Consider the following 12,919-nt stretch of genomic DNA (forward strand, 5'->3'; position numbering starts at 1 on the left):
TGGTGGGATGAGTCTCAGAACTGGAATGTAGAAATAGAGGGGTATAACCTTTGTAAGAGATATAGGCCAAACAGGAAAGGAGTAGGAATAGTACTATATGTCAGAGATATTCACACCAGTGAAGAGATCCAGGATATCAATCATGGAAGCCAGGTGGAGAGCATCTGGACAAAAATTAAAAGGGAGGGAAACAACAAGGATGTTATGGTGGGAGTCTACTACAGACCCCCAAGTCAGACTGAGGAACTGGATGATATCTTTCTAGAACAGATGACCACACACTCAGAAAGGAGAGATGTAGTAGTGATGGGTGACTTCAACTATCCTGATATTTGCTAGAAGCCAAACTCAGCCAAATCCTCAAGGTCTAGCAAATTCCTCACTTGCCTCGAAGATAATTTCATTGTCCAAAAGGTGGTAGAGGCAACAAGGGGATCAGCTATTTTAGATCTGATCCTAACCAACAAGGATGACTTGGTTAATGGGGTGCAAGTGTTGGGATCCTTAGGTGGAAGTGACCATGTTCTCCTGGAGTTTGTTATACAATGGAAAAGAGAAGGCAGGCATAGTCAGACATGCATTCTAAACTTTAGGAGAGCTGATTTGAGAAAATGTAGAGAAATACTGGGGTTAATCCCATGGTCAGGAATACTAAAAGAGATGGGAGTTCAGGACGGATGGGAGTTTCTCAAAAGGGAGATACTGAAGGCACAATTTCAAACAGTTCCAGTGAGGAAGAAAAATGGGAGGTGTCTCAAACAACCAGGATGGAAGACTAAGGAACTTTCAACTGGGCTAACTTTTAAACAGAACATGTATAAGAAATGGAAAAATGGGGAAATCACCAAAGGGGAATTCAAACAAATAGTGAGCATGTGTAGGGATAAAGTCAGAAAAGCTAAAGCACAGGATGAACTCAGGCTTGCTAGAGAGGATAAGAACAATAAAAAGGGCTTTTCTGGATATGTCTGCAGCAAAAGGAAGAAAAAGGAAATGGTAGGGCCACTCTGTGGAGAAGATGGCAAAATGCTAACAGAAGACAGAGAAAAGGCAGAATTACTCAACCCCTTCTTTGCCTCTGTGTTTTCAGAAAAGGCAAAGGGTGCTCAACCTGAGGAAATTGGAGCAGAAGAAAGAATAGGGGAAATTCAGCACAGAATAAGTAAACAGATAGTATAGGAATACCTGGTTAATCTAAATGAATATAAGTCTCCAAGAGCAGATGAACTACATCCAAGAGTATTAAAAGAACTGGCAAATGTAATATCAGAGCCATTGGCAATAATCTTTGAGAACTCCTGGAGAACAGGAGAAATCAGCAGACTGGAGGAGCGCAAATGTTGTCCCCATCTTCAAAAAGGGAAAAAAAGAGGATCCCAACAATTATCGTCCAGTTAGTTAGTCTTACCTCAATACCAGGAAAGATTCTAGAGCAGAACATTAAACAGAGAGTCTGTGAACATCTATAAGGCAATTCCATAATCACCAAAAGTCAGCATGGGTTTCAGAGAAACAAGTAATGCCACACAATACTTATCTCTTTCTTTGATAAAATTAACAACTTGGTAGATGAAGGGAATGCTGTTGATATAGTATATCCTGATTTCAGTAAGGCCTTTGGCAAGGTTCTCCATGACATTCTTGCAAAAAAGCTTGTAAAATGTGAGGTAGACAAGGCGACTGTTACATGGATTTGTAATTGGTTGTCCAGCCAAACCCAAAGGGTGCTCAACATTGGCTCCTTTTCATCCTGGAGAAAAGTGACCAGTGGGGTCCCATAGGGCTCTGTCCTGGGCCCAGTGCTATTCAACATCTTTATCAGTGACTTGGATGACAGAACTGGGGGCATACTCATCAAATTTGCAGATGACACCAAATTAGGAGGAGTAGCAAATACTCCAGAGGACAGGATTAAAATTCAAAATGACCTGAATAGACTAGAAATCTGGGCCAAAACTAACAAAATGAAATTCAACATGGAGAAATGTAAGGTACTCCACTTAGGGCAGAAAAATGAAATGCACAGATATAGAATGGGGGACACCTATCTGAACGAAGCTATGGCACGTTACAAACCGCCCAAAATGGGCGGTCTCGTGCCGCTGCCGGTTGCTGCGTCCAGGAACCGCAGCAGCCAAACCGCGCGGGTCCCGGGCGCAGAAAGAAAGAAGGGCCAAAATGGGGCTTCTTCCTGTGCCCCGGAAGTGGCAGCCCAAGGTGCGAGGCGCACACTCGCAGTGCCACTTCTGGTGCATGACATCCGGACGCTGTGCGTCCGCGATGTCAAAATGACAGCGCCCATCTGTATGTGGCACTGCCGCCATTTTGACATACTCATTACGTGCGAGGGGCAAGGCGCGTCAGGAAGCGCCGCCCCTTGCGTGTAACGACAGCGTCTCATTGGCTCGTCTGTAACGCGCCTATGTGTGAAAGGGATCTAGGAGTCCAAGTAGACCACAAGTTGAACATGAGTCAACAGTATGATGCGGCAGTTAAAAAGGCCAATGCAATTTTAGGTTGCATCAATAAAGGTATAGTGTCTAGATCAAGAGAAGTAATAGTGCAACTCTATTTTGCTTTGGTCAGACCCCACCTGGAATATTGTGCAGTTCTGGGTACCACAATTCAAAAAGGACATTGAGAAACTGGAGTGTGTCCAAAGGAGGGCAACTAAAATGGCGAAGGATCTGGAAACCATGTCCTATGAAGAATGACTTAAGGAGCTTGGGATGTTTAGCAGGGAGAAGAGAAGGTTAAGAGGTGATATGATAGCTCTATTTAAATATGTGAAGGGATGTCATATTGAGGAGGGAACAAGCTTTTTTTCTGCTGCTCCAGAGACTAGGACCCAGAGCAATGGATTCAAGCTCCAGGAAAAGAGATTCCACCTCAACGTTAGGAGGAACTTCCTGACAGTAAGGGCTGTTCGACAGTGGAACAAACTCCCTCGAAGTGTAGTGAAGTCTCCCTCCTTGGAGATCTTCAAACATTGGCTGGATGGCCATCTGTCGGGGATGCTTTTATTGAGAGTTCCTGCATGGCAGGGGATTGGACTGGATAGCCCTTGTGGTCTCTTCCAACTCTATGATTCTATGACTTTTAGTTTAAAAAAATTGACACAAAAATGTGTTGATTAATCTATGGGTCAATGTAAGTATTGTGCCTTATTAAAAACAGAACCACCCCTTCTCTGAGTGGAGTGGTGAAAGACAGGAGCTTAGTTCATCCCATCAGAGGAATCAGGCATTGAAGGATCTGAATAAGACATTTGTGTATGTTTGTAGCTTTTCTGGTTTAAAGTCAGGCAAAGTTATCACATTAAAGTTAAAGGCTATAATCACTGCCAACATAGTCACCATGTTTTTTGCTTTGCCTTTTCATTCATTTTGACATTTGTCTGTTTTCCTAGCCCCACCTTTGCCTGGGCATCTTCCCCACACATCACATAGTCATGATTTTACGTCATTCCCTTCTCTTTTGTCCAGCCTTTAGGATTAGCACAAACTATTATGCTTACTGGAATTTTGTAAGTTTTCTGGCATTAGTTTTCCTTTGCTTCATCCTTTACATCCTTTCTTACATACACCTAAGTTTTACCCTCAACTTATCTATGGGTCATATCAAAATCCATAATTCTGGCCTCAAAATCTGCCCTCAATTTATACATGAAGTCTACTAATAGTCGAGTATATACGACAAATAACTTCTGAATTTCAGGATGTGCAACACGCTTTAGAGAATAAGACATTAGTTCAGATCCTGCATCTTCTGCTAAGGTTCCCCAGTCATTACCATAAAGATCACAGTTTTGCTGCAGTAAACCCCCTGAAATGACCATTTTGCAGCTAGTGGAGAGTGAGAGAGGGATTGAAGACGTATCTGGCTCCACAGCTGTGGATCCAAGAGAACAGCAAAATGAGGAGCTCCATTGTGTTGATTTGGATGGTCGTTAGTTTTGTCCACCAGAGCTTCTTTTTCCCCGTCCGTACAGCTGCCCCAAAGTTGGGTGCAACAACTGCCAAGTCAAGAAATCTGACTATGTCCTGTGCCCTTCTGCCTATGTCCCATGGCCAGAAGCAGACTGGTATCAACTTCCACCAAGATCTGCCATTATTGATGGGTGATCTCATTGATGTGCGTGTGACTATGCAGCATAGCCAGACATATCTCTAATCTCCTGTGCTCTCCATCAGCTACAGAATGGCTGTTCAGAGCAACTATCACAGCAAAACTGTGAATTGCTCAATTGCCTTTGGTAATTCCAGAGGGTGGAAAAGAATGCCAACCTCTGCAACTACCAAAAAAAAAAGAGAGACATGCATGGACGTAGGTGGACTTAAACACACTTGTGTATGTCACTAACAGGATGTGCTCCATTGACTGTGTTTTGCTAGTGGAGTGTGTACTGGAAAAATAGAGAGATTAACACTTCTGTTTGTGTTTGATTTCACATCCCTTCTAAATAGCTAGCCAGAACGACAGCTGTGGATCCAAGAGAACAACAGAATGAGGAGTCCCATTATGTTGATTTGGATGGTTGTTAGTTCTGTCTGCTTGAACCTCTTTTTCCTTCTTTACAGCTGCCCCACGGTTGGGTGCAACAACCGCCAAGTCAAGAAATCTGACCTGGTGCCTGATGAAGTCCTTAAAAGAACAATTGACAGTCAGAGTAAACACAGCCAGTCAACACAGTAGAAGTCAATCAGGGCTCCAGTGGATGTTGCGACAAAGAAAATGTGATGTTAGAAGAGATGACTTGAGATATGTTGCTGATTGTCAGGTGCTTGTGTAACAGATTGTTATTCCAAGTATTCCAATTGCAGGCAAAGTTGAAGGTCTGACCTCTCTCTGAAGGTATCCTCCTTGCTCCTTAGAGACTGACAAGTGTAAGATCCTTGTTTTCCTTTTCTTTTAAAATGTTTTGTCCTGCATTGAAACCCCACATTTTGTAAATAAAAATGAAAGATCCACTGTAATTGTCTTCTTCATCATTCTCTTCCTCACCTTCTTCTCCTTTTGCTCTGAAAAAATAACTGTTTTTGACTATGACTCCCAGGATTCTGGGAGTTACAGTCAAGAAAAGGAGCTTTTTTCCTGCTGAAAACATTCTTCACATTACATTGCATGGTCCTCCCTGAATCAGGGGATAGGAATCAGGTAGTTGTCCGGATGTACCTGGACTGCAACTCCCCGCAGTCCTAGCCGGCATAGCCAGTGAGTAAAAATGCTGGGAGTTGCAGTCCAGAAATATCTAGAAGGGCCATACTAGCACATGTTACCTAGATATATATTATTAAATGTATATACTGCCTTTCTCCCAGAAAACAGTGTTCAAGATGGTAAGGTTCTATCTGTATGTAAGATTTGCATTATGAAACCCCACTGGAACATCTAGCCATGGGTCCAGCTATCTACTGCCCAGATCAGAAAAGTTGGGTTTTTTTTTTTTTTGGGGGGGGGGGTGTTTTTTTGGACTGCAGTTCACAGAATCCTTCAGCCAGAATTCAGTTTTTTATTTATGACAGTTTTGTCTCAAATTTTTCTCAAGGAGGTCCATGCTATATGCATTATTGTCAACACCCCTAAGAAGTCATTTGGGCTAAGAAAAAGGGCAATTTTTCTGAGTCTTATCACAGTTCAATCCTGTGCATGTCTATTTAGAAGCAAGTTCTATTGATTTCAAGGTGGTTTCCTCCCAGATGAGTGCATATACAGTAGGATTGCAGCCCAACCAGCTATATGACTCAGCAAGGATTCAAACTTGCATCTCCTGGTCCAAGTCATACACTCTATCCCTTCTCCCACATCGGTGAGGTAAAGATAGCCTGTTTCAGCCACAAAACCCACAAAAGATAGCCGAAAGTCATCTTTAACTAAAAAGCACAAAATACACATCATGCAAGCTTTCAGAGCTTCATTGGCTTCTTCATCAGGCAAAGAGGTTAAAGATCAGTTGTTGTTGTTGTGTGCCTTCAAGTAGTTTCCAAAGTATGGCAACCCTAAGCCAAATCCATCACAGGATTTTCTTGGCAAGATTTGTTCAGAGGGGGTTTGACATTGGCTTGCCCTGAGGCTGAGAGAGTGTGACTTGCCTAAGGTCACCCAATGGATTTTATGGCCAAGCTGGGAATTGAACCCTGATCTCCAGAGTCATACTCCAAATCTTAAACCACTATGCCATGCTGGCTCATGCAAAGAGGTTAAAAATCATACAGAAGTACGAGTCACAGGCCAACATTTTGTCTCAGGTGTTACTTCTTTTGTCAGTTAAGATGGTCTGGAGGGATCACAATGCAGGGAGAGCCCTCTCCCCTTCTTGTGGGGACTGGGGACAAAAGTCAATAAAAGATATGCAATAACATTTCAAATCCATTAGATGCAGCAAAGTATCTTAAGCCACTGTGTCTCATAGAATCGTAGAGTTGAAAGAGATTGCAAGGGCCATCCAGTCCAACCCCCTGCCATGCAGGAAATCTAAATCAAAGCATCCCCAACAAATGGCCATCAAGCCTCTGCTTAAAGACCTCTAAGGAAGGAGACTCCACTACACTCCAAGGGAGTATGTTCCACTGTCGAACAGCCCTTACTGTCAGGAAGTTCCTCCTAATGTTGGGGTGGAATCTCTTTTCCTGGAGGCTGGAGCTTACATCCATTGTTCCGGGTCCTAGTCTCTGGAGCAGCAGAAAACAAGCTTGTTCCCTCCTCAATATGACATCCCTTCAAATATTTAAACAGGGCTATCATATCAGCGCTTAAGCTTCTCTTCGTCAGGCTAAACACCCCCAATTTCCTAAGTCATTCCTCATAGTACATGGTTTCCAGACCCTTCACCATTTTAGTCACCCTCCTTTGGACACGCTCATAATAGAAGGTTCTAGCCACATATCTCATGTGATTCCAACCACAGAATGGTAGAAACTGAAAAAAGCAGCCCAAAGCAAAGCCTAATTGTAGATGCTGTTCTCTAGAGAAAGTGAGATGGAGAATAAGGAAGGGAGGGAGAAGACTGACACACCCATTGCTTGTCTGCCCTCTAGAGGTTTTGGACTTCACCTCCCAGAATCCCCAGGTGGCATGGCCAATGGTAAAGGACTTTGGAAGTTGTAGCCCAAAATATTGAGAGTTTTAGTCCAAAACAAAGGCTTGCCAGTACTTAATCTACATCTGAAATGTTAAGTACAGACTGGAGCTCTCTAAGCACCACCACAAATCTTTATAAAAAAGGAATTAACCTTGGTGTGCAAAACCAGCAAGCTGTAATGGTTTGCGTGTTGCAGTAGGATTCCAGAGACAAAAATGGGGGGAAATGAATGAGGCAGGAAAAAGAGGACAGGATCAAACTTCAAAATAACCTTAACAGATTGGAAAACTGAGCCAAAGTAACAAAATGAACGTCAACAGGGAGAAATGTAAGATACTGCTCTTAGGCGGTGTACAGACCGCCCCTTTCCCCGATGGATTGGGGCCTCAGCTGCCACAGCGGCAGCCCCGAGGCCCCAATCCGCCGCTTTTCGAGGCTGAGGGGAAGCAGCAAAAGGCCGCTTCCCCACAGCCTGGAAAGGGGTGTCCTTGGGGCTTCATGCCCCAAGGACACCCGACAGCAGCGGGGAAAAAGAGAAAGGGGCCGCTCGGCCCCTTTCTCTTTTGTGTCGCTGATGCAGCCATGTAAAAGCTGCGCCAGCAACACAAACCCAGGAAGGAGCTCCAAAATGGAGCTCCTTCCAGTGCCAGGGAAAGGGCGCCAAGGTGCCCTTCCATGTCGCCAGGATGTCACGTACGTGCCGCCCCATTTGGAGGCGGCGTGGCCATAACGTTGTAATGGCGGTGCCCATGTAGAATGGGCACCACCATTACAACATACTAGGGTTGCGGGGCGTCTGGAAAGGACACCCTAAGGTAACCCTAGTACATGTGCAGGCTGGCACAAAGCGCCAGTCTGTACACTGCCTTAGATAGAAAAAAAATGGAATGCGTAGATATAGGATGGGGACACCTGGCTGAATGAGACTACGTGTGAAAGGGATCTAGGAATCCTAGTAGACCACAAGTTGAACATGAGTTAACAGTGTGATGCAGCAGCTAAAAAGGCCAATGCGATTCTAGACTGCATCAGTACAAGTATAGTGTCTAGATCAAAGGAAGTAGTAGTGCCACTCTATTTTGCCTTGGTCAGGCCCCAACTGGAATACTGTGTCCAGTTCTGGGCACCACAATTCAAAAAGGATGTTCACAAATTGGAGCGTATCAAAGGAGCTCCACCAAAATGGTGAAGGGTCTAGAAACCATGCCTTATAAAGAGAGACTTAGGGAGCTGGGTATGTTCAGCCTGGAGAAGAGATGGTCAAGAGGTGATATGACAGCCCTGTTTAAGTATTTGAAGGAGTGTCACATTGAGGATGGAGCAAGCTTGTTTTCTGCTGTTCCAGAGACTAGAACACGGAACAATGGATGCAAGCTTCAGGAAAAGAGATTCCACCTCAGCATTAGGAGGAACTTCCTGACAGTAAGGGCTGTTCGACAGTGGAATACATTGTTCCCTCAGAAAGTGGTGGCGTCTCCTTCCTTGGAGGTCTTTAAACAGAGGCTGGACAGCCATCTGTCGGGGATGCTTTGATTGAGAGTTCCTGCATGGCAGAATGGGGTTGGACTGGATGGCCCCTGTGGTTTCTTCCAACACTATGATTCTAAGAAAATACTGAAAAGCAAACTTTTCAGTAGAGAGCGTAATGAAATTATAGAATGAGCTTTCGGCTGTATCAGCACTACATAAACGATGTAGTTTGATACCTATTTCACTGCCATGGCTCAGTGCTATGGAAGTCTCGGATTTGCAATTTTTGAGATATTTTGCCTCCTCTATCAGAGAGCTCTGGTGCCACAAGAAACTACAAATCACAATATTCCAGAGGATAGAGTCAAGACAGTTAACGCGGTGTTGAGCTGCATTACTTTTGCAGTGCAGATGAAGCCACAGTTACAGAAAGTTATAGAATAAGCTGATGGAACCGACAATGACAGAGACAGGAATCGCATGGTGATTGGACCCACTTGAGGTAATGGAGGCCTCTCTTTGTTTCCACATCTTGTGTTTTTAGTCAGACTCAATGGCTGCTGAAGGAAGCAGTTCTACAAAGGGAGGACCCAAATGGTAGCCAGTTCCAGCCAATCCAGCAGATCCAATCTTGATGTCTAATGTCCCCTTTTGGATGTAACCAGCTGGCATGTTCACTGCTCGCAGTTCTTGTTCTTAGAGCTGTTTTCCACATGAAGTCCACTTGCTTCATACTTGCACAACACATGCTTAAAGTATAACTCCCAGGGGGAGCAAGCCCCTCCACATTGCAGGTGTGTGTTTCTAGCTTCTCTGGAGCATGACGAATGGTGAGGGTGTGCTGGAGGAATGCCAGAAAAGTTGTAGTGCAGCATTTTAAAGGGTTGGGGGGGAGCATAGGGGCCATTGCATCTATTGTCCGGTGTGGTAGCTGGAAACTATTGCCACATATGGAGTTGTTTTACCTTTCCTTCATCCCCTGGCCCCACTTAAGCAACACCTGAAGAAGGCGTGAGACCCAAAGGGCAAACTCAATGTATAAACAAGAGACGAAAGCAATTAGGCAAGAGGATTTGGGGGTTTGTTTTATTAAAGCCATTTCACATTGTGCTGCGGGCCTGCACAACTGGTGACCCATCAAGACAAATGCTGACGATCATTGCTGTCATATGGAAGATTGAAGAGGGCCAATTCGCCTGTCCCCAGAGGGACTCTGAAGGCTCTCTTTCCAGACAGCCCCAACAGGTTGCACAAGACTACAGAAGGAGAGATGATGGAGGATTACCTTCCATGATTGTGCTTTGCGATCATGATTATGTTCCTCCTTGTTGTTATTGTGGTGCTATCACTTAGGAGCTTCTTCCATCCTAGCTTTTTCCTCCATCTCCTACAGCAGAAGTAGAAAACCTATAGCCCTATAGATCCTAGTTCCTACCAGCTCAAGGCAGCATGGTTTCTAGGGTTGTCTTAGGCAAAGAATACACAGATGTGTGGTTTTGCCAGTTTCTTCCTCTGAAATATAGCTAACAGCTCCTAGTATTCATTGGCAGTCCAAATACAAACCAGGACTGACCCTGCTTAGCTTCCAGAAATCAGACAGGATCTGGTGTTTTGTAGTACAACAAAATCTGGAAAGCCACAGGTTCCCTACTCCATCTTTATATACTTTCTTCATCACTACCTCCACTACATTTATTTTCAGAAGCAGTTTATGGAAGGCTAATAGCCTTCACTCCTACCTGAACTAGATTCCAGTAACTTTCTCGGTTAGCTGCTGAGAAGACATGCCCACCATCTGCTGCCTCCTTTGACTCAATTCCCTGTAAGAATCATTCTTCTTCTCTTAGCCTGGAATCTGTTGCTGTTTTGTGGGACCTTTGCCTAGAGGGAATTGTCCCTTGCGTTCCCCATGCAGGATGATACAAACTAAAAAAAAGGCATCTGCTTGCATAAAGGAACTCCAGCCATCAAACAGAGGCAAATGACGGCTGGAATCCTGTTGGTGTTTTATGCATCTCTTATGCACTACTGGCACACAGTTTTGGCCATTGTGTAATGTTCATATTCAGTTCATACCTGTGTAGCTAGAGTTCTGCAAGTGCAGTTATGCATTCTTGGATGGTGCATAACTCTTCATCCATGCTTTCAATGTAACACTTGATTCCCTGGGATTGCAGGGACGGCTATTGTGTATTCCTCGGTCCACAAGCAAACACACTGGCAGATACACAATTGGTTGCACAAGGTTCAGCAAAAGGCTGGGTACCAAAGCCACCCCTTAACAATGTTGAGTTAGATTTACATTACAGTAGCATGGTGTAGGCTTTTGGGCATTGTGGTGATGGTATTTACGCTTCCGCAGTACCATAGTTCTCCCTGAGATGTTGGAGAGCAGACAGTGAAATGAAAGAGATTCCACCTTCTTCTGATTCTGAACTCCTTGACATGATTGACATGGTTCTTTAAAGCTTGTGCTTATCATTGCCTTACTATTCCTTCCTCCACTGTTGAAGTTTACTGTAAGCTCCTTAGTATATAAAGCATCAGATTCACTAATAGTATTGTATAAATAATAATAACAACAACAACAACAACAACAACAGTATGGGACACCAGATCTGTAATGGCCATCATCCTTAACAGAGGAGTATATCACACGGGGCTTTTTGCAGCTCAGATCCGGGGTGACTCCTAGTTCAGCTATGCGAATCACATCATAATGTGAGTGTTTTATCACACCTGCTTGCCCTTCCAAATCGAGGGGGAATTGAATCCAAGGCAAGTCACGTGATGCAGATTCATGCAAAGCGGAGTGAGTGCAAATTGTATTACCACACCAGTGCATACCAAGTGGATTCAACGATTCGAATTGGGACCCTTACACATGCTCAGTGGGGGTCTGGACGCTGAGGAGCGGCCATAGAAAGAAATCTCATCTAATAACACGTTATGATGTGAATCCGCATCGTGGACCCGCAGTCACCCCGGATCTGAGCTCCAAGAATCCCCAAAAACCTCCGTGTGATAAACGCCAGAGTTACTGGAAGATTCTCACTGTGCCCCCCTTTTTCTGTTGATGAAATTCTATCAGTAAAATGTAACTTATTTTCGTTGGTTGGTTTTTGATTTAAAAAAAACCCCAAGAACCCTGTAGACAGCATATGTCCTCAAATTATACTTGATAAGATCATCACATGTCTGTGCAGGAAGAACTGATAATAATCATCTGACACACAAATCACAACAACAGTAACTCAGATGGTCAAATTTCCAAAATAAAAGAGGAAATTAAAATCACACCATCCATCGATAACAAATAGTGCATGCTTAACTGTAAGACCTCCAGTTGTCCCCTTTGAACTGGTTACAGATGTATTTGTTTAAATAAACTGAGTCCTTTGTAGAACTTTGAAAAGTTACTTTTGGACTACGACTCCCAAAAATGTCCTACAAAGATGAAGCTACCTTAGAAAGAGTAAAGCAAATGGCCTTTCTAGACGTGTATGTTGGTATAGACTGCTTCTTTCCGGGTTTGAGCACAATTCTTTCCCTTTTCTCTTACATAATATACTTTCATCTAGGGGTGTCAATGGCCTCATCTGCACTACAGAAATAATGTAATTTGACCCTGCCTTAACTGCCATGGCTCAATGCAATGGAATTCTGGAATTGGTAGTTTTGTGAGATATTTAGCCTCCTCTGTCAGAGAGTGTTGGGGTCACACAAACTACAAATCCCATGATTCCATAGCATTGAGCCATGGTAGTTAAAGCAGGGTCAAATTACATTATTTCAGCAGTGCAGAGGCAGCCTAGGTGACCTTAGGCCAGGCATTCCCTTTCAAGGTGACTACCCTACAGGTCTGTTGTAATCAGAAAGTGCTGGGAAAAGGAATCATGAACTTTTTCTTGAGCTAATGGGACAAAAGGCAGAATATAATTGTTAAACATACATTATCAATAAAAAATACAATATATTATCTTAATTTGGGCAAATCATGGAAAACATGTGTTTGGGGATTCTTGAGGGCACAGAACATTTCCCCAGTAAAACTCATGCACTCACTCATGGCGCATGAATAATATTTGCCTGCCCCCAAAAATAAAAACCAAGGAGAGAGGAATTGAAAGACACTGACTCAAGTGTTTTCATTTGTGCAATCATCTTCTGGGGCAATGGTGGGGGGTGGGGGTGGAGAAAAAGGTTGAATGGGAGTTTGAGAGCCTAGCTCTCTGGTTTGCAAATTTCCTATAACAACAACAAAGGGAGCTTTCATGCTCTTCAGATTGGAAAGGAGCAAAGTCAGGAGTTGGGTGTTCATGAGACATTTGGCTGGAGTCCTTTGGTGTGTTGGCACGAACCCTCGTC

The 12,919-nt window shown here is 43.8% G+C and overlaps 1 protein-coding gene across 2 annotated transcripts in view; it reads left to right on the forward strand.

Moving 5' to 3' along the window:
- LOC149317634 (E3 SUMO-protein ligase NSE2-like) overlaps positions 1–4,976 on the forward strand; it is a 277,961-nt gene extending 272,985 nt beyond the window's left edge. For both annotated transcript variants that reach the window (XM_089517956.1, XM_089517955.1), the window contains one exon: positions 4,581–4,976. In XM_089517956.1, the coding sequence (XP_089374082.1) occupies positions 4,581–4,695 (115 nt within the window). In that variant the 3' untranslated portion in view covers positions 4,696–4,976. The remainder of the gene's footprint in view (positions 1–4,580) is intronic.
- The last annotated feature ends 7,943 nt before the right edge of the window (positions 4,977–12,919 follow it).

Source organism: Sceloporus occidentalis, unplaced genomic scaffold (genome assembly GCF_023333645.1).
Source record: "Sceloporus occidentalis isolate IW3139 unplaced genomic scaffold, rSceOcc1.0.p SCAF_3, whole genome shotgun sequence".
NCBI lineage: Eukaryota > Metazoa > Chordata > Lepidosauria > Squamata > Phrynosomatidae > Sceloporus > Sceloporus occidentalis.